The 18,483-nt window shown below is 33.8% G+C and overlaps 1 protein-coding gene and 1 long non-coding RNA gene across 2 annotated transcripts; both read right to left on the minus strand.

Annotated features, from left to right (window-relative positions):
- Positions 1 to 329: 329 nt before the first annotated feature.
- LOC133193340 (uncharacterized) lies at positions 330 to 1,052 on the minus strand. The gene is made up of 3 exons (XR_009721910.1): positions 821 to 1,052; positions 424 to 443; positions 330 to 367 (listed from the first exon to the last, which is right to left on the minus strand). It is a non-coding gene; the product is annotated as an uncharacterized LOC133193340 (long non-coding RNA).
- Positions 1,053 to 12,263: 11,211 nt separating this feature from the next.
- LOC133193339 (perlucin-like protein) lies at positions 12,264 to 15,523 on the minus strand. Its single transcript, XM_061329282.1, has 6 exons — positions 15,468 to 15,523; positions 14,986 to 15,077; positions 14,281 to 14,371; positions 13,886 to 14,014; positions 12,738 to 12,831; positions 12,264 to 12,350 (listed from the first exon to the last, which is right to left on the minus strand). Exons 1-6 carry the CDS (start codon positions 15,514 to 15,516, stop codon positions 12,320 to 12,322), a joined length of 486 nt encoding a protein of 161 aa, XP_061185266.1. The 5' UTR covers positions 15,517 to 15,523; the 3' UTR covers positions 12,264 to 12,319.
- Positions 15,524 to 18,483: the final 2,960 nt, after the last annotated feature.

Here is an 18,483-nt window from a genome sequence, read left to right on the forward strand (position 1 = left end):
ATATCAATGCTCACTAAAAGTATCACAGATATGAACGTAAAACGAGAGTGTTCCATCGAATATGTGTGTCTCCTGCGGATGACTTATTACAAAGTGTGACAGACAGATGGGCTGACGGACAGACAGACAGGCGATGGAGAAGTGATCCCTAAGTGTCTCCTTGCTATGCAGGCGACACAACTAGGCATCACTATAGCATATCTGGTACCTGATTCTGAGACTAAATGTTTTCTGAAGTGTACAGTCAAATATTTTACAGAAATATTTTGCTAGAAATAATTATAAATGTTCTTCAATGTACATTTATGCACAGTAAATAAGAGGTACATGTATGACACATTTGATTTCAGATATTATCTATGTTAGTCTAAGTTGAAACAAATTCTTTCATGAGCATTTCTTTCTTTATCATGTTTATCCAACCAACTAGAGCTAGAGCAGTACTAACAGGAAAAATGCCCCCCTCTCCCCCCCCCCCCAATGGGGCAACATCACTCACTATCAACAGTACTATATGATGAATTTAATCAGTTACTCAAGCATAAAATGAAGGTCACATGCAGCATCCGCCGCATTCATTTTACACAGCAGTCCTAGACAAACCATGCAAGCAAGTTTGGTTTATATACCACTTGTAATAACGTGGGAACAGACATAAAAGCTGTACTTTACCAAAGTCACTAAAGCATAAAATGTAGGTCACGTGCAGCATCCGAAGCATTCAATGGACACACCATCTACAGACAAACCATCCATACAAGATTGGTTTGTATACCACTTGTCATAAGCAGGAACAGACCTAAACACTGATTCGCTGAACGTATCCAAGTGTTGTCCACAGATAGATAGTCAGATGGACAAACAAACAGGGTGGTTCCTATATCCCCCTTCCAAAAACTTTGATATTAAAATCTTTATTTTGGTTAGAAAATGTATTTTAGTTCACTGCTTTAAGAGCCACATCAGAAATCTGATTCAAATTGTTCATGTTCCCTTCAGCTGTCAAGTCATTTTCTTCATAGTCAGTGTTAGACATCTGCCTTTTCTTTAACGAAAGTCTTTTAAAAAAAACTTGCAATTTGAGATGCTGAGAGAAAATCTCCGTAGTGGAAAATTCGATCACCATTGTCATTTTTTACACTTCTCATCTCTCGTGCTACTTCTTCAGGTTCACATTTGAATCGATATCCTGTTGATTCACATTGGTTTAATTTCTTGGTCATAAAGGATTTTTGAGTTTCAGTAAATCTTTTGATTTCTCTCTCTTTTTAAGAGCTCTTCCTCTCTCCAAAGTGCTCACACCTGAAGAAGCATCTTTTGATCCATTCAAATTTGGACCAGTAAGTCTATTTTCAATTAGGATAGCATACGAATATCTTGAGCGATCCTTTAAGTCCATTCTCTCAACTGAAAAAGTGTGGTTTCCTGTATCTAAGTGGTTACACAAATGGCCGTATCTTAAAAATGTAGATATGCATCCATCCTCTGGACAAGTGAATACATTGCTGCAGTCATCTGCACACGACGATTCCACCATTTCTTGGTTGCTGACATCTATACTTGAAGTTGCTGTTGCATCTTGTTCTTGACATGTGGGTGATGAAGAATCTACGTTTATCTGTGTTTCCATGGGTGGAGATGTTAATGTGACCTCGGATACAGACTTAGGAGTAATTTCAGGGATTACCCAATTTGAATTAATTCCCGCAGTGTCATAATTTATTTTTTTTGCCTTTTCCGATCTCATACTGCTTCCAAGCAATCAAATTTCTGTTGTCATAACTGAAATCAAAAAGCTGACTGATGTTTTGTAATTTCAGCAACACTTTTGGTGGTTTGGAAATTGGTGGCAAAGACACAATAACTTGAACATTTTTCATCTTGTTTTCAAGAGCAGCCTTGAAGTCACTGGCAATCAAGACATTATTTCCTTCATTCACAAATCTTTTTATATACCATTTTATATGAGCGGCTTTTCGATCACAAAATGATTTACCGCCTTGTGGGTCACAGAAATCCATTCAATTTATATTCATATCATTTCTGTTCATAATGTCTGCTCTCAGAAATCTGGAAAGAGGCTAAGTCGATAAATACTGTAAATTTCATTTTGCAGATGATCATGTGCGTCCAGTCAAAACTTTCATGCTTTATCTTAGTATTAAGCTTTTTTTCAACGTCCCAAAAAGAAAGTCGGTGATTTACTGGTGCTTGGTACGACAACATCCCTCTAGCTCACAATACATTGGGAAGTATGATGGCAAAGATATGTGAAGAACGCAGGGTTTTCAAGGAGATACAAATCATTCACTGTGCGAACAGCAGTCAGCATCCTCGGTAAAGCACAGTTTCTCAGCAGACACATCATGATTGTTGTAGAGTGTAAAGTCGAATCAAGCTTCAAAACTTATTCGGGTATTTTTCCAGCTTTACTCTATTAAGTGACAGTGTCGGAGATTAAGTTTAAAAAAATAAGTAACACATGTACCATTTAAACATATAAACATTCATATGTATTATCAACAGGATGTACTGACTCCACCACAGAGAAACTCATATCAGATACCAGGAGTAAAAATCTGCGATGTAACATTCCATCCGCCTTAGGACGCCCCTCCCCCCCCCCCCCTCGTCCCGAGTCGGCAGTAGTGCACCAATGGATCTGTTGATTTTGCGTCGCAAGACTTCGATGATAAATAATTTGACCAGATTCTTTCAAGCATAAATTCTGAAAGTCTCGAGCTTCTTTCAACAAATTTATCTAACAATGAAGAAAATGATTGTGGAAAGCCTCGTGATCAAATCAATTCTAGTACATCAGTTCAAAAAATCACAAGTACATCTAATTCAATGCCATTAATGGCTTTACAAATTATACCAATTTTGGATAGCTTACTATCAACTACAGTGTAACTTCAATCTAAAAAGAAATGAGTATTCAGTGAATTATTCTTTTATTTATGTCTTCTAAGCAAATCTTCTAGTTTTTTTTGTGTTATAACATGTGAAATGTTAACAATTGTTGAAATTTAAGAGAAAAACTTAGTGTGAAAACTTGTAAAATTCTTGATCATTTAATAAAGCAGTTATTGACTTTTGATTTCGGTCTACTCGTGACTTCAGCAATTACTTGACCCCGGCCTTTAACTTCGGACAATTAATACCTGACGAGGTCCGTATAGTCACAAGTAGACTTCATCAAAAGACGGTAAGTCAATAATATATTTTAATATTACATTATATTATATTATATTATATTATATTATATTGTATTTAAGGAAGGAATTTAATAGCTACCCATTTTTTACGGTATAAACTGGGTTCGGGCAGTATACGCTTTATAAACCGCGAAGCAAGGTCATAATTTTCACGCTGAATTGTCTACGGATTTTTCTGTTTCCCAATCATGACTAAGAGCACATGCCGGTTGTGACCTGTCGACAGGGGATGCTTATTCCTCAATGGCACCTGATCCCACCTCTCTTTTCAGAGGTCCCTGTTGACTCTCCTTATAAACTGTATTGGGTATATGGACTTTCGAGAATTTTCGTACTCTTTACGTTTTAATATGCGATATAATATTATAAAAATATTATCATTGAACCTTTAGTAGCGGAAATGGTTTGATATTCAAGAGAAAATTTTAATACTGAACGAGAAGCATATTGATAATCATACCCCATGCAAGGAGTTGATGAGGGTGTATTTTTACACGTTCGTCAGTCAGTCCATCAGTCCTGTTCTTGTCAGTGCAACTCCTTTGAAACATATTTTCATGACACTTTCTTATCAATAAAAACAAAATGTTTAGATATGCTTATATGCATGAGATTCAGATTCAATATATTTTTCTGGAAGTTGTGTCCCTTTCGAACTTAAAAGTTTGTTATATATTATAATATTTATCTATATGAGTGTAACATTCTCGAAAGGGAAGTAAATCAGCCTACAATCAACCAATTATTTTTAAATCATATTAATGTTAAAACAATATTTTCTAGATACATGTACAAAGGCGAAATTCTGCTCCACATGGTCCGGTGGGAATGACATTGCCACAGAAAATCAATTTATTTGTTATCATTCTGATAATTCTACCAATTGTTTTTACTAATTGGATACCAGGACAACACAAGGAAGGACGATTTTCAAATTGCCTTAACATGCGGTACTTTGGCCAATTGAATGACGCATCATGCACTGCCAAATTCAAAGTCATCTGCGAAAAAGCAGTGCAAAATGGAACTCGATATTGTTCCCTGAATTGTTCCCTGAAACAAGAAAAGGATATACAATTTATGAAGTACAAGACAGACGTAAAGAATAATTCCAACATATTGAAATTCTATTCCATAATTCTAGTGTTTTAGCAAAAATCAGTTGTCTTAAACTTACATTTGTCAAGAAAGTTGATCCTAGGTTTTTCAGAGTATCATGTACTCGTGGCTTTTGAAATTTCATTTTTGGGGTAAATATAATTTGTGAACAAAATGTATAAGCTTACATGAAATGTATTTTTAAATAAAAATTATTTACGAGAAATCGTGTACAAAAATGATTTTAATACATTAAAAGAAATAAACTGCATCGATCTTAACGAAAATCCACGAGTTAATCACCTGTGACCTTTGAAAGAGTTATCCCGCACTGCATTACTTATTCAGCAATATGTCCTCAACTTGTCGAAGAAATAGAAAAATCTAGTTTTTCATTACATTCTGAAAAGGTACCTCATATTAGACTCTTTTACACTAAACACCCTTATTCTTCATTATTTCACCCATGTTTTTGATATGAATTTAAAGACTCTCGACCAACAGTCCTTTCTGCCCTCGATTAAAAAATATGAATTTGACAATTCAGATTCTTTCCGACTGCAGAGTATACACTGAACATACATGTGAATATTACTCCAATTTTGTTTGACAAGATCTAACATTACTTCAAAATATATAGTTTTGAACTATAAACTCAAATTAGACTTTTAATTTGGTATCAAAATCCATGCATTTGAAAAATATAATCTACCTTTTACGTATATCACAGCTTTAGGGAAATAAAATATACCTTTAAGTTTAGATATAACACCATTTTACAAACATAAACGTTAATAGAGTGTAATTTTAGGACTTTTCTAGTATAGACAAACAGTTGCAGATACATGATAGGCAAAGCAAAGGCAGTTATGAAAGGAAAATTACTCCTAGAGTCAGAGCATTGAGCATTAACTGTGAACAAAACTTTTTATCGAACAGGATTTGTCCAACAACAATGAAGAAAAAGGAAGTGTGTCTAAGATAAAAAAAAAAAAAACAAAACAAAAAAAAAAAAAAAAAAAAAACAGCATCTTCGCTAGCCAAGGGTTTCCGATCCGAAATCTACTCTACAACCCTTGGCAGATTTAGTCCTATCAAACGGGAACTTTAATTGCGCCGCCTATCGCCGTAATTGAGTTAAGTCCCTTGAAGCTCTTTAATATTTGTCCAATGAAAATAGCTGTAACATACGTAAATCAATATGACGTTTGAAACAATATGGCGACCTACATGCAATTTGATGTGGAATATAACCCAGCAACCTCATACAGCTGTTGGCACACCTCAAAAGTGGTAGAAAATATCGTTCGTCGTGATTTTTTGTCAAGAGTTTGACAACACTTTCTACATAATTCCGTATCAATTATTATCAATAAGCCGTGACATTTGATTGGCTTAAATTGATGCACCTAAAATGCGGAACACGGACTTATGTGGTCCTTTCAATAATTCTTGAAAACGTATATAATCAAAAGAAAAAATTTCAAATTAATTACTCCCTTGTTTTTTTTTAGCATATATCAAGTCCTAACTTTCATCCCTTGTAAATAATACTCTTCTCTTGCATAAAACACGAACAGACTTTAATTCAGCCGAAAATCGTCGATTAGTAAAAACCTTGCGTAGACTGGGACTTCGCAGCCAATCAAATTCGTTTGCACGAGTTCTAAAATTTTCAGCCAAATCTGCCAAGGGTTGTAGAGTAGATTTCGGATCGGAAACCCTTGGCTAGCGAAGATGAAAAAACAGAAGAGGTTCAAAAGTTTATAATTTTAATATTTGAGCAGTAAATAAAGGCATAAGGAACCAGTCCATAATTTTCAAATTTTATTGTTAAAAAATGCATGACTATGTTTAAGAAGTATCTTCCAGTTATCACGACAAGACGAGAGAAACAGATGAAATTTAGATATAATTCCCAGATTACGAATGTCCTTCTTTGAATTGGCCTACAATATAGCTTGTAGCAGTTATAGTCCTCTTTTAATGAAACGCACGTTAGGGTCATTTCAAGGGCATGTGCATAAAATTTCCAGACTTTTTACAAGCCCAAGATATCCTTTCAAGTTGAGCAGTGTGATGAAGATAAAAAGGTTTTCGTTAATTTTTTTATTTTTTTTATTTTCACACTATAACACGATTTAAATTATCTTACGTCTGTCTTATTCATGTTTAAGTCAACAATTTATTTTAAAAATGCTTTCAACCAAATTAAAGCTGGATTATTATAATGCCCATCCGGCTTCTAACGCCATTCTAATACCAAGTCTAAAGCATTTTTGTAAGTAAAACACTTATATCCTTTGAAAAAATTTAAATAGATACAGTGCAATAAGATTAAGAGATTGCCTCTGAGGTTTATTTCCAAGCATGCAAACTTAATGTCCATTATCACTAATCCGCAATCGACATTTCCTGTCAAGCAGATTTCTAGAATTTATCGTGTACATCATTTTCAACTAAAATATTACGCTAATAGGTAGAGGCAAAAGCCTTTCTATATAAATTGCATCATTGATTATGAAGACTTTAAATTGCATAATATATATATAATGATAGAAATACGATTTATTTGTAAATATTGATATATATTATATCTCTCCAGTCAAAGGAAATAAAATAAAAGATCCAAGTTCCATTTGTTGATTTTGTCTAACTGATTTTTGCAAAACCTCTTATTAAAGCTGAAGACGTCTTCGGTACAATCTAAATCTTAGTTACACGAGGGATCAGAAATGCAGAGGAAATGCTGGATACAATAATCACATGATCAGCATTGTTAACAACCATTGTGCTTTAACACCCAGATCTATCTTTCTGCTACATGATGATAAAGGCATTAATCAACAATGTAACTCAGAAGGTAAGACAATATTATAATGTTCAGAAAACAAATACACTTTATAATATTGAGGTACACTGAGGTATGATTTTTTCGAAATGTGTAGAATTTCATTTTCTTGAACAGGTGTCGTACATGTATAGGTATATTTCGTGTATTGAGAATACCATTTTCTATCCGGAGTTGTCTTTCCCGCTACGCTTCCACATACATGTGCATCTCTGTCAATTATTGTTATACAAGAATCTTTGGAAATTTGTAAATGGAAAAAAATGTATTTAAAATTGTTTTTGATTGTATTACTCTTCAGTAAAAAGGATTTGTTTTCATTTGTCATCCATAAAAAGATTTTTTTTCCCTAAGTTTTTGATTTTTACTTGCGCATAACTTTGAAAATGAATCATTTTTAGCGATGATAGATATAGATTTACTTTAAATGATAAATTATCACCTTTACCGATAATAACAATAATTAATAACGTATTCATTTCAAATTTTCACCGTTTAAAACTTCTACAAGAATCCTGTACAACGAGCTTTGAAAAGGAAAAAAGGAAATTGTTGGAAATCACGCTCTGGAAGAGAATGTGAGAATACTCAACAACATGAAGGAAACAGAAGTTACCAAAAACTTGTCATAAATAGAGGGGACAGTGTTTGGCTGCTTTCGAATTTTGGGGTTTTTGCAGCGATCAGCTGCAACAAACTCGTATACATCTCAGAAACTGAAAACACCAGCTGTTCTCTATGACCAACAATACAAACTGTAGCAAGCCTAAGAGGCCCAAGGGCCTTAACAGTCACCTGAGTATGTTACGATCAATGGGATAAAACAAAATAAGTTGACATAAAATGCTATGTTGCCTGAAGGAAAAAGAAATAGGATGATCAGGGATCAGCAAAATATTAATTTTGCACTCAATAGCAAATCTAAATGTTGACCTATCTATTTGCCTGTATTTTCCCCCATTTGTCACTAACCTCATGCGAATTAAACACAACAATAGTTTTAGAGCACTATTAGTTAACAGATTTCATTCTCCCTTTACATTGGCCTCTCTTAGTCTTGGAAGGTTATCTATGGTACAAAGATACAGTATTTTTGTCCAATTTTCATTTATTTATTATTTAAAAATTTACCTGACCATTAAAAACTTTCTTTAATAATTCTGTTATTCAATTGACCTTTTACGTTGCATTATTTACAGTGATAAACTATTCAAAATGAATAATAACGTCTTTCAGTAGAAATATTAGAACTATAGATTGATCCAAAAGGGTAAAGAATTTAAAATCGGGTAAAAACACCCTTTCTTATAACAACTTAATATACTCTATTTGCCTCCTAGAAGTTCAAAGAAGTAATCCATATTCACTATAGATTCAATATAGCCCCTGACCAAGAAACCAAGATATTCACAATCTTGGAAGAGGCACTCTTGCTCATCATAACCATGCACTTAGTATGTTTCCTTAATAATAATGGGAAAAAGAAGAAGATTCAAAAATAATAATGCATTTATACTATACATTTAAAAGAGCCTCACCAAAACAACAAAACCCCTGACTCCGGGGTTATGAATTTCAAATTTTTTGAAAAGATTTCTTTGCTCCTAATAACCATGCCATGAGTTTTTCTGTTAAATACCAAGGAGAGAGAAGAGGATTTAAAAAAAATGCATTTCCACTGTATATTAAATATACCCCCTTCCCCCACCCTACACGACCCCTGACTTAAGGCCACACATTTCACAAATTTTGGAAGAGGAATCCTTGATTATGATAACCATTCACTTAGTTCATCTGCTAAATACCAAGGAGCAGAGAAAATTTTCAAAGAATTAATGCATTTTCAATACATAATCAATAGAGCCCTGCATAACACCAAAACCCCTAGCCCAGGGGCCATACTATTTGCATTTTTGGAAGAGTTGCCCTTGCTTATTATAACGATATACGTGGTTTATCTGCTATATACCTAGGAGGAGAGAAGATTTTCAACAAACTAATGCACTTTAACTATATAATCAATAGACCCCCCTCCCACAGAACCTCTCACCCTGCGGCCACAAATTTCACAACTGTGGAAGAGGCATCCTTTATCATCAAAACTATGCACCTAGTTAATCTAATTTATATAGGGGGAGTGAAGATTTTTAAAGAATTTATGCATTTTGTACTATATGATCAACAAAACCCCACACTAACTTCAGAACCTCTGACCCTGGGGCAATGAATTTCCCAATTTTGGTAGAGGGCTCATTGCTTATTACAATCACGCCAACAGTTTGACTGCTTGATGTCCAGGAGTAAAGAAGACGATTTTTAAAGATAGCACTCATTTTGATAGTTTTAGCCCCACCCCTCAGACCCCAGAGGGGCAGGGACCATGAAATTCAAAAATTTTGTTTCCCTTTACCCATAGATGCAACATGCTAAAATGGGCTGAAATTGGTTCAGCGGTTTCAGAGAAGTAGCTGAAAATGTTCAAATTAAATGCAAGACGTACAACAACGTCCGAAGACGGATAGCAATAGGTCACCTGAGTGACTCAGATGACCTAAAAAAATTATAAAAAAAAAAAAAAATCTGAAAGTTAAATATATTTACAAAAGTATTCATCTTGTTTGATGTCTCTTTAAAATAAATCAACACTACAAATTTTAAAAAGGTTCACATTATAATGTATCTACTTACGTATGGACGCCTAAGGCGTGGTGGTAGGCTTCTACTGCCTTTTCACTGCGGTAAGCATTAGCTAGGATACCACCAGGCGTGTTCCAAAGCAAAGCATCCTAAAATAATTTTTTTAAAGAATTTAATCATTAACAATTCAAAATGCGCAGCACTGTCAACCTGCACAAATGATGTGCAAGTGTACAAACATAAACAAGAGGTCCAATGGCCTTAACGGTTACCTGAGTATTATACAACAATTTAGAGAATCTATAGTGTATAAAATAAACTGATAGGTGAATCTTCAAAACTCTGGTAACAGTACTCTTGCTTATAAATCTATGAAAATGTTTGCTTACGATATGGCAAGGAGCAGAGAAGATTTTCAAAGAAATTGTGCATTTTCACTACAGATTCAACACAGCCCCATCCTAACACCAAAACCCATGACCCAGGGTCATGAAATTCAAAAAATTGAAGTTACCCTCATCATCAAAACTATACATTTAGTTTTTTTTTCAAAGAATTAACACTACATTATCAATAGAATCCCCCTCGAGAAACACCAGAACCCCTGACCCTGGGACCACAAGTTTGTAAAAGGCACCCTTGATCATCATAACTATGTATATGTGTAACTGCTCAACACCAAGGTGCAGACAGGATTATTTAATAGAACTAAAGCATTTTCAGTATAATCTATAGAGTCCCACCCTAACACCGGACCCCCGGACCCAGGAGCCATGAAACAATTCTGGGAGACACACTCTTGCTCTGTATACTATACATGTCACTTAATTTTTTTTTGTTTTGTAACCAGGAGCAGAGAATATTTTCAAAGAAATTATGCTTTTTCACTCTATAATGAATAGAACCACCCCCACCACCTTTCACCAGAACCCCTGACCCTGGGACCATGACTTTCATAATTGTGGAAGAAGCATCCTTGCTTATCATTATTATTGCAAATAGTTTGTTTAAATAATAACCAGGAGCATAGAAGACGGTATTTAAAGAATAAATGCATTTTCACTGTTTTATAAATAGAGCCCCACCCTAACACCAGGACCCCTGACCCAAAGGACATGAAATTCACAATTATGGAAGAGTCATCCTTGCTTATCATAATTATGCACTTAGTTTGTTTAATACCAAGGTGCAGAGAAGATTTTCAAAAAATTAATACATTTTCACTATATTATCAATAGAAACCCACCCTAAAATCGGACCCCCTGGCAAAGACCCAGGGGCTAAGAAAGAGGGGCTAAGAAATTCACAATTTTGGAAGAGGCACCCATGCTAATCATAACTATTTACTTTGTCTGTTTAATACTCAGGGGCAGAGAAGAAGGTTTTCAATGAATTTAATGTATTTTCATTATCAATGGAGCATCGCACTTACACCAGAACCCCTGACCCAGGGGCCATAAATTAACAATTTTGGGAAAATCTCCCATTCTCATCATAACGATGAACTTCTTTAGTTTTTTTAATACCCAGGAGAAGAGAAGAAGATTTTAAAAGAAATAATGCACTTTCACTATATGATCTATATACCAACCCTAGCACCAGAACCCTTGAACTTGGGGCCATGAATTTCACAATTTCGGAAGAGGGCTTATTTGCTAATTATTTTATGCCAACAGTTTCACTGCTTGATGTCCAGGAGTAAAGAAGAAGATTTTTAAAAATTGCATTTAATTTGGTGGGTTTAGCCCATTCCGCAGGCTCCATGGGGGAAAAGGCCATGAACTTCAAATATTTTGTTCCCCTTCACCCATAGATGCTTTATGGAAAAAAAAAGATTGAAACTGGTTAAGCGGTTCCGGAGAAAAAGATGACAATGTTCAAATGTTTACGTACGACGCACATCGCTCAACGCTCAACACACGACGACGAAAACAGATAGCAATAGGTCACCTTAGTGACTCAGGTGACCTAAAAATGGGTTAGAAAATTGAAACCTCTTGCTTTTACAATACATAGATTCAGAGAACAATACCTCCTTATTAGATAAAATGATATTGTTGATAGAGTTTTTCCACTGACAGAGAAAGATGATGCTGTATTACTTGAGAAAGAATCATTATAATTATATGCAGATTCCCATAATATGATTTCTCGATCATTAAACTTTGAACTTGATCTGTTTCAATTTCAGTTAAAAATATGAGCTTGAAGGGAACAGTTGTCCAACCTTCTTTTACACACAGTTATATATTTCATTTGTTTATTTTGAACGCTAAATATTTACTATTGATAAAATATTAATGATATGACGGCTAACTTTCTGCGTCAAAAGTTAGTGGTGATTGAGATGTTGTTTTATTACATTATTATAGACACATACTTGTTCCAGCAAGAATGCAGAAACTCAATATTAATGAAAGAACAAAAAATACAAATGGTCGCTCTAGCAAGAATTTATTGCAGAAAAAATGAAGGAAATGATTGGATATCCGATCTTGATAGAATGTATTTCGGATTAGCCTATGAGGTCTGACCCATCGTTCATCCTGAAAAGATTTATTGCAAAATTATTTTTCAACGATTTGATGGAGAAAATTAGACAGACTAAAGACTCTTGTAATTAAATGAGTAGTCATCCACCCCAAGGGATAAATAGGAAAAGCACATAAACATTGATTATTTTCGTTATCTACTGTAATCTTAAATTTTATACGCATCCTAAATCATCTCCAAGGTACAGACATTACACAAATACGTGAATTAACATTTAAATATGTTGACTATTTAGAAAGTACTTTGGTAATTATTTGCAGGATTGCACCAAGACGAGTTAAAAAAAATTAGAGTCTTTAATTTTCATATTTAACATTTTCTTCCCTTTTTACGGTTAGGCCTTTTAATAACCTTATTATTGAAAAAGAAACACAACGCACGCTTTTTCACAAATGTAGCCATGCAGCTCCGGACAGTAGTCGTCACACCATTGATAATTCAGATCCTTTCTCATCGCTAGACAGTGCTGTTTACCTAATAAAATAAATGTATTAATTCACTTCTAGAAAAATTCACTGGCTACTGATCACTTACGAGAACATTTGAAACGCGTTAAACAACCCAAACAGTTCACCTCTCCGCCAAAAGTCAGGTCAACTTGTTAAATTGAGTACATTTACATGAAGTAATCCACATGCTTCGTTAATTAGGACGATTTCCTTGGAACAAAAGCGTCAGTGATTAATTTAACAAGGCTCAATGTTATTAGATTTTTCATCCAATACCATTATTTTTTGTATATAACCGGGTGATATAATGATGCCCAGTCAATGTACTCTTTGTTTTTTTTTTTAAATAAATGTTGGTGGAAGTTTAGATTCGGGACAATACCAGTAGATACAACCACTTTAAATTCTTACATGAACATGAACCTGGATGTTCGAGCTCTATACTATAACAGTCGATAAATCTTCCGCATTGTTCTTATACAATTAGTTCAAAAGAGTCTGATTTTTCTTTCAAACAACATTAAAATTGTTTTAAGAAGGATATTGCAACCATGTGGAGTTCCGTTTCTTCCACGTCGATGTGGTAAGATAAACCTCCTAATCGAGGAAATCGTGATGCATAATAACATCTGTTTCCTGTTTATTGAACGAGTCGGACGGCAAACAAACACATTTAGGAAATTCATCGCTTTAAGGAATCATATCAAGACAAGGAAATAAATTTTCAGGCTAGAGTGCAGAAACAGCTGCTTAAGATGGAGGGATGTTTTTTTTCATGTTGTTTATGTTATATCGATGTGGTGAGTTTATTGAACATGGTAACGGTGTATTTATCGTATCAATATCTTTATTAAAACAACTTTTAAAGTCAATTCAGATTTTGATTTATGTATTTGATTTTTAACAATCCGGAAGATGAGAATCTATGGGAGAAACACTGCTAATTATTACATGAACCTGGATGGTCGGGCTCGGTACGGTACCAGTCGGTATAACTACTGTTAATAACCACATGTACCTGGATGATCGGGCTCGGTACGATACCAGTCGGTATAACCACTGTTAATTACTACATGTACCTGGATGGTCTGGTTCGGTACGGTACCAGTCGGTATAACCACTGTTTATCTTTTGTTCAGTTGCCACCCAGTACCAGAGAGAGTTGTTCTGAAACTGATCCGATCCTCCCAGCCAAAACATGAAGCTAGCTATAAAACACGTATTCTTTACAAGAAACTAGAGAAATAAAGCATAAACTTCAGCAATTATGTGATAAACACGAACATACAGATATCTGTATTATATTTTTGTCTTCTTTTAACAACATGGAAAAAATGAAAAAAAAAAAGTTACAGAATTTATTTTGTTGCATTTTATATTATTTTTCCAAAATGTATATGAAATGAAAAGAGACACCCGTCATGATACCAGTAAATGCGACAAAGTGTTGAATAAAAAGATAGAGCATACTCACCAAATTCATGGTGAAGCCTATTTTGTAAAAATGTCTCTTCACTTTGCGATTCAATGGCAACTAAACCATCACCGACAGAATTGCACGTATCCTTACACATAAAAAGAAACAAAATACTTAATTGCATTCAATTTTTGAAAGTTTATTTAATTTGAAATTGACTTTAATGTTAAATCAAATACTTTTGTTTTATTTTCAATTCATTATAGATTATTGCAATTATAGTGAATATGATAGGGAATAAAACTCATGTTTTGTTCAGCATGTAACAATAAGAAATTTAAGTAATAGTCTGTTCTGGTACAATAATCTATAAGAAGAGCTGACTGGTATGAATGGAAGGTCATAGATAGGTTCATCTTATTTTTTTTTTATAAATACATATGCAATTGGTAAAATGATATGAAAAAATACCAATAATCTAAACTGCTTATGTCTATATAACGAATCCATGTTCTCTCTCATACAATAGACCAAATTTTTTCTTCTTTTTCGTATAGATATATTCAAGCAAAGCGAAAAATGATTTGATCCGTATTCAATTTGACGGGTGGTCAAACTGAAATGTTTTGAATTGCATTAAATATTTAAAAAAAGTGCAGCTAATGCCACTTGTTAAAGGTACATCTGAATATGGATTTAGCTTTGGAAAATACATGCAGAATTCCGAGGAGTTATTCAATTGATATGCATAGTTCTGAATACCGAGGCCTCGCTCCAGGATTGGGTATCCTTTGAGAATAAATAGCAAGAGTTTCCATGGTGGTCCCAACCAGGCGGACATCTGGCGAAAGAGTCTGAAACCATCAAATATTTCATTTTAACTAAAAGTTAATCTTCAAACAACATGATATTCTTTAAATTTATAGATATATTTTGTTAATACAAACGTAAGATAAGAAATTTAGTTATATTGAAATCAGATTTGTACCTGATATCATTATATGATTATACTGTTCCTTATCTTCGCATTTCATAAAGTGAGTGCCGGACGATTTCTGTGCCTTAGCTAATTTTGATATTATAATTCGTAGATATTATATATACATGTACTCTCTGGACGAATTTAAAACACAATTTTGCTTTATTCTTTTGAAAAAAATGTAACAAACCTTGGAGTACCTTCAAAAATATTTTCTTTTTTTTAATATAAAAACTGAACAAGAAATACAAAGTATGTTGCTTACCAGACACACTGACAATGATGGCAACCACTAAAAGCTTTAGTCGTGTCATGTTCTGTTTGTCAAAACGAAAAACGATAAGAACCAGAGTAATGCCATACATTTATCTCCGTAATCTGAGAATGCTTTCTCAGTGCACATGAACTATATGATACGAAATATGATTTAAGGGACATAACAAAAATATATTTTGTTTTCATTCTTTAAGTCAGTAAACAATTTTTTAATTTTTTTAAATAAAAGTTAATTGACATTCAAGAAGCTATTGAACGTAAATTATAAAACAAGATCGAAAAGTAATGTATATACAATTCGGTATATACAAATGACGAAAGAAACTGAAATTATACAGGAGCATCAAATGAATGTACAAATTTAAACTGTGATTCTGCATAATATTGACGTCAAGGCTGTAGAAAACACTAAAACACCCATCCTCCCCCTCCACTGGTATTTCCAACATTCTCCAAAAGGGAACTGAAGTCAAACCTATATTTTGGCTTTTTTAGAGTTTTTTTTAAGCAACAATCACTTATAAGGCCTCCATTTTATTTTTTACATATCATTTTGCCAATTGACCGCAAATGAATTTTTAAAATTACATATGCAATTCTATGTAGGAGGGTTGTCCAAGAAAAAAAAGCGCACTTTTTTAAATATCTCATAAAGTGACTGATCAAATTTTTTTTTTTTCATTTTTTGCACAATGTTTAAAATTTTTTTTCACATAATATTGTGAGGTTGTTATTTCATTTATATATGGAAATGGCATTTAAAGAGAATCAAAAATAGGTGGTCGGCGCATCGCAGTTTTTTTAATACGCCCGCTCCGAAGGAGAGGGGGATTTACTGTTTTACCCTTATTAGTCTGTCTGTCTGTGCGTACGTGTGTCTGTCCGCAACAAAGAACTAAATCCAGAATGTACCAAAATCCGTCCTGTCACCAAAACAGATGAAACTTTCTCAATCAATGCTCTTAGATTAGAAAATAATAAAACATTTTATTTTTTAACAATATCTTTCCTAGTTTTATATTTACAGCCGTTTGAATTTGGTATTGTTTTCCAAATTAATTCTATATAACGTCATGACGTTGACGTTATTTACTATAACGTCATATAATGTCCATGTTATGTACTAACGTCATGGTGTTAATATAATTAATAATAAGTGTATAATACGTATACAATAAATGAAAAGAATCCAACTATTTTATAAATTTCAATTCATCATAGCTTTTTCCAAGAAGTTCTGAAACATGGGAAAGTCTAATACGCTTCTCAAACAGCAACTGTAAATTTTACACTTTAAAGTGTACTTGTAAATTTTACACTTTCATCTGTAAATTTTACATTTTAATCTGTAAATTTTACACTTTAATCTGTAAAATTTACACATTAAAGTGTAAAATTTACACTTAAATCTGTATAATTAACACTTTTTTCTTCATACATCTTCATACATCTTAAGTAACACGCTATAAAGCCAACAGACCATGACAAAGTTTGATTTTGATTTCTTCTTAACAATAAATGTGGAAAATAATTACTTATCAGATATTATGTGTATAGATATAAAACAAATAATGAGCAATCTAGTAAGATTGATATAAGTGAGACTTTCATAGAATATTTGAAAGAATTATGAATTCGGTGAAAGTAAAGAGCAAATCAAACACACGTATCTTCTCATCGATCAATTAATATGATTTTGATATTGATATTGATATCAATATACGCAATTCATTGGATGCTCCCAGCAGTTCAATCATTGATAGCATGAATTGAATTACATTCTACATGTATTACCGGCAACAATTGAATTACTTATTCAATTGAAAATTTTTAAATAACCAATTAATATATTAATTATGAAAGTATGTACATGTATTAATCATTAAAGTATGTGAGTTTATATTAATTTAGAACAGCATAAAAATTAATATCCTTTGATTCAATGATGTATTTTTATTGTTACGTTTTTAAAATGACCGTAATTTTAACTGTTATGTTTTACATCATGATCAGAGTCGCATAAACTTGCAATATCAATCTGAACTGCAAATGAAAAGACAAAATATTCGAGATGTATATTTTTTAATTGTTCGTCGCTCTTTACTTACTTACTGCCCGTGACGCCTTTGGCGTATAGGGCAGTAACGAGGGTTCTCCATCCTTGTCTGTCACTGGCTAGCTTTTGGAGTGTGCCCCAGCTTTTCTTTTGTTCTTTAAATTCAGCTTCCACTGTCCGCCGCCAAGTGATTTTGGGCCTCCCTCTCTTCCGTTTTCCCTCCGGTGTCTAGAAGAGAGCTGTCTTTATGATGCTGCTCGAGTCTCTTCTAAGTACGTGGCCAAGCCAGTTCCAGCGTCTTCTGATGATGATTGTGCCGATGTCCACTTGCTGGCACCTGTTGAGAAGGTCCTGATTTGAGATGGTATTAGGCCAAAATATTCTAGAGATTCTTCTCAGGGACTTTGTATGGAATGTCGACAGCTTGTTTAGGTCGCTCTCTGTCATTCTCCAACACTCTGATCAATACAAAAGGATAGGTAGAATGCAGCTTTTGTATAGTTTCAGCTTTGTTCTGTATGTAGGTTGTTAAATGCTGCTCTTGCCTTGGATAGTCTCTCTTTGATGTCGGTCTCTGCTCCACCATCTGTTGTTACTTTGCTACCCAAGTATGTAAAGGTGCTGGTGCATGGAAGGATGTGAATTACCACTTTTACCGCTTGTGGGTTGTTTACATTTAGGGTCATGACCTCTGTTGTTTGTTTGTTTTTTGTTTTTTGTTTTTTTTTTTTTTTTTTTTTTTTTTTTTTTTGGTGTTTATCTTCAGTTCAATGCTCCCTGCATATTTGTGTAGCCTGCTGGTTTTGTCTTGAATGTGCTGGTGGGAGTGAGAGAATAAGGCTATATCATCAGCAAAGTCCAGTTCTTCTAGAGTTGTAAATGTACCCCATCTGATGCCTCTCGGAATGTCAGATGTTGTATTCTTCATGACCCAGTCAATGGCTATGAT

This window comes from Saccostrea echinata, unplaced genomic scaffold (genome assembly GCF_033153115.1).
Source record: "Saccostrea echinata isolate AGI-Se365-2 ecotype Australia unplaced genomic scaffold, CSIRO_AGI_Sech_v1 ptg000027l, whole genome shotgun sequence".
Classification (NCBI taxonomy): domain Eukaryota; kingdom Metazoa; phylum Mollusca; class Bivalvia; order Ostreida; family Ostreidae; genus Saccostrea; species Saccostrea echinata.

What these genes read in the sequence shown, in the direction of transcription:
- LOC133193339 (XM_061329282.1), bottom strand. Translation starts at nt 15,516, where the DNA reads ATGACACGACTAAAGCTTTTAGTGGTTGCCATCATTGTCAGTGTGTCT. An exon ending in TAGGCTTCACCATGAATTTG is followed by an intron (nt 14,015 to 14,280) that starts GTGAGTATGCTC and finishes CGTGTTTTATAG; the next exon opens with CTAGCTTCATGTTTTGGCTG. An exon ending in TACCGAACCAGACCATCCAG is followed by an intron (nt 12,832 to 13,885) that starts GTACATGTAGTA and finishes TTATTTTATTAG; the next exon opens with GTAAACAGCACTGTCTAGCG.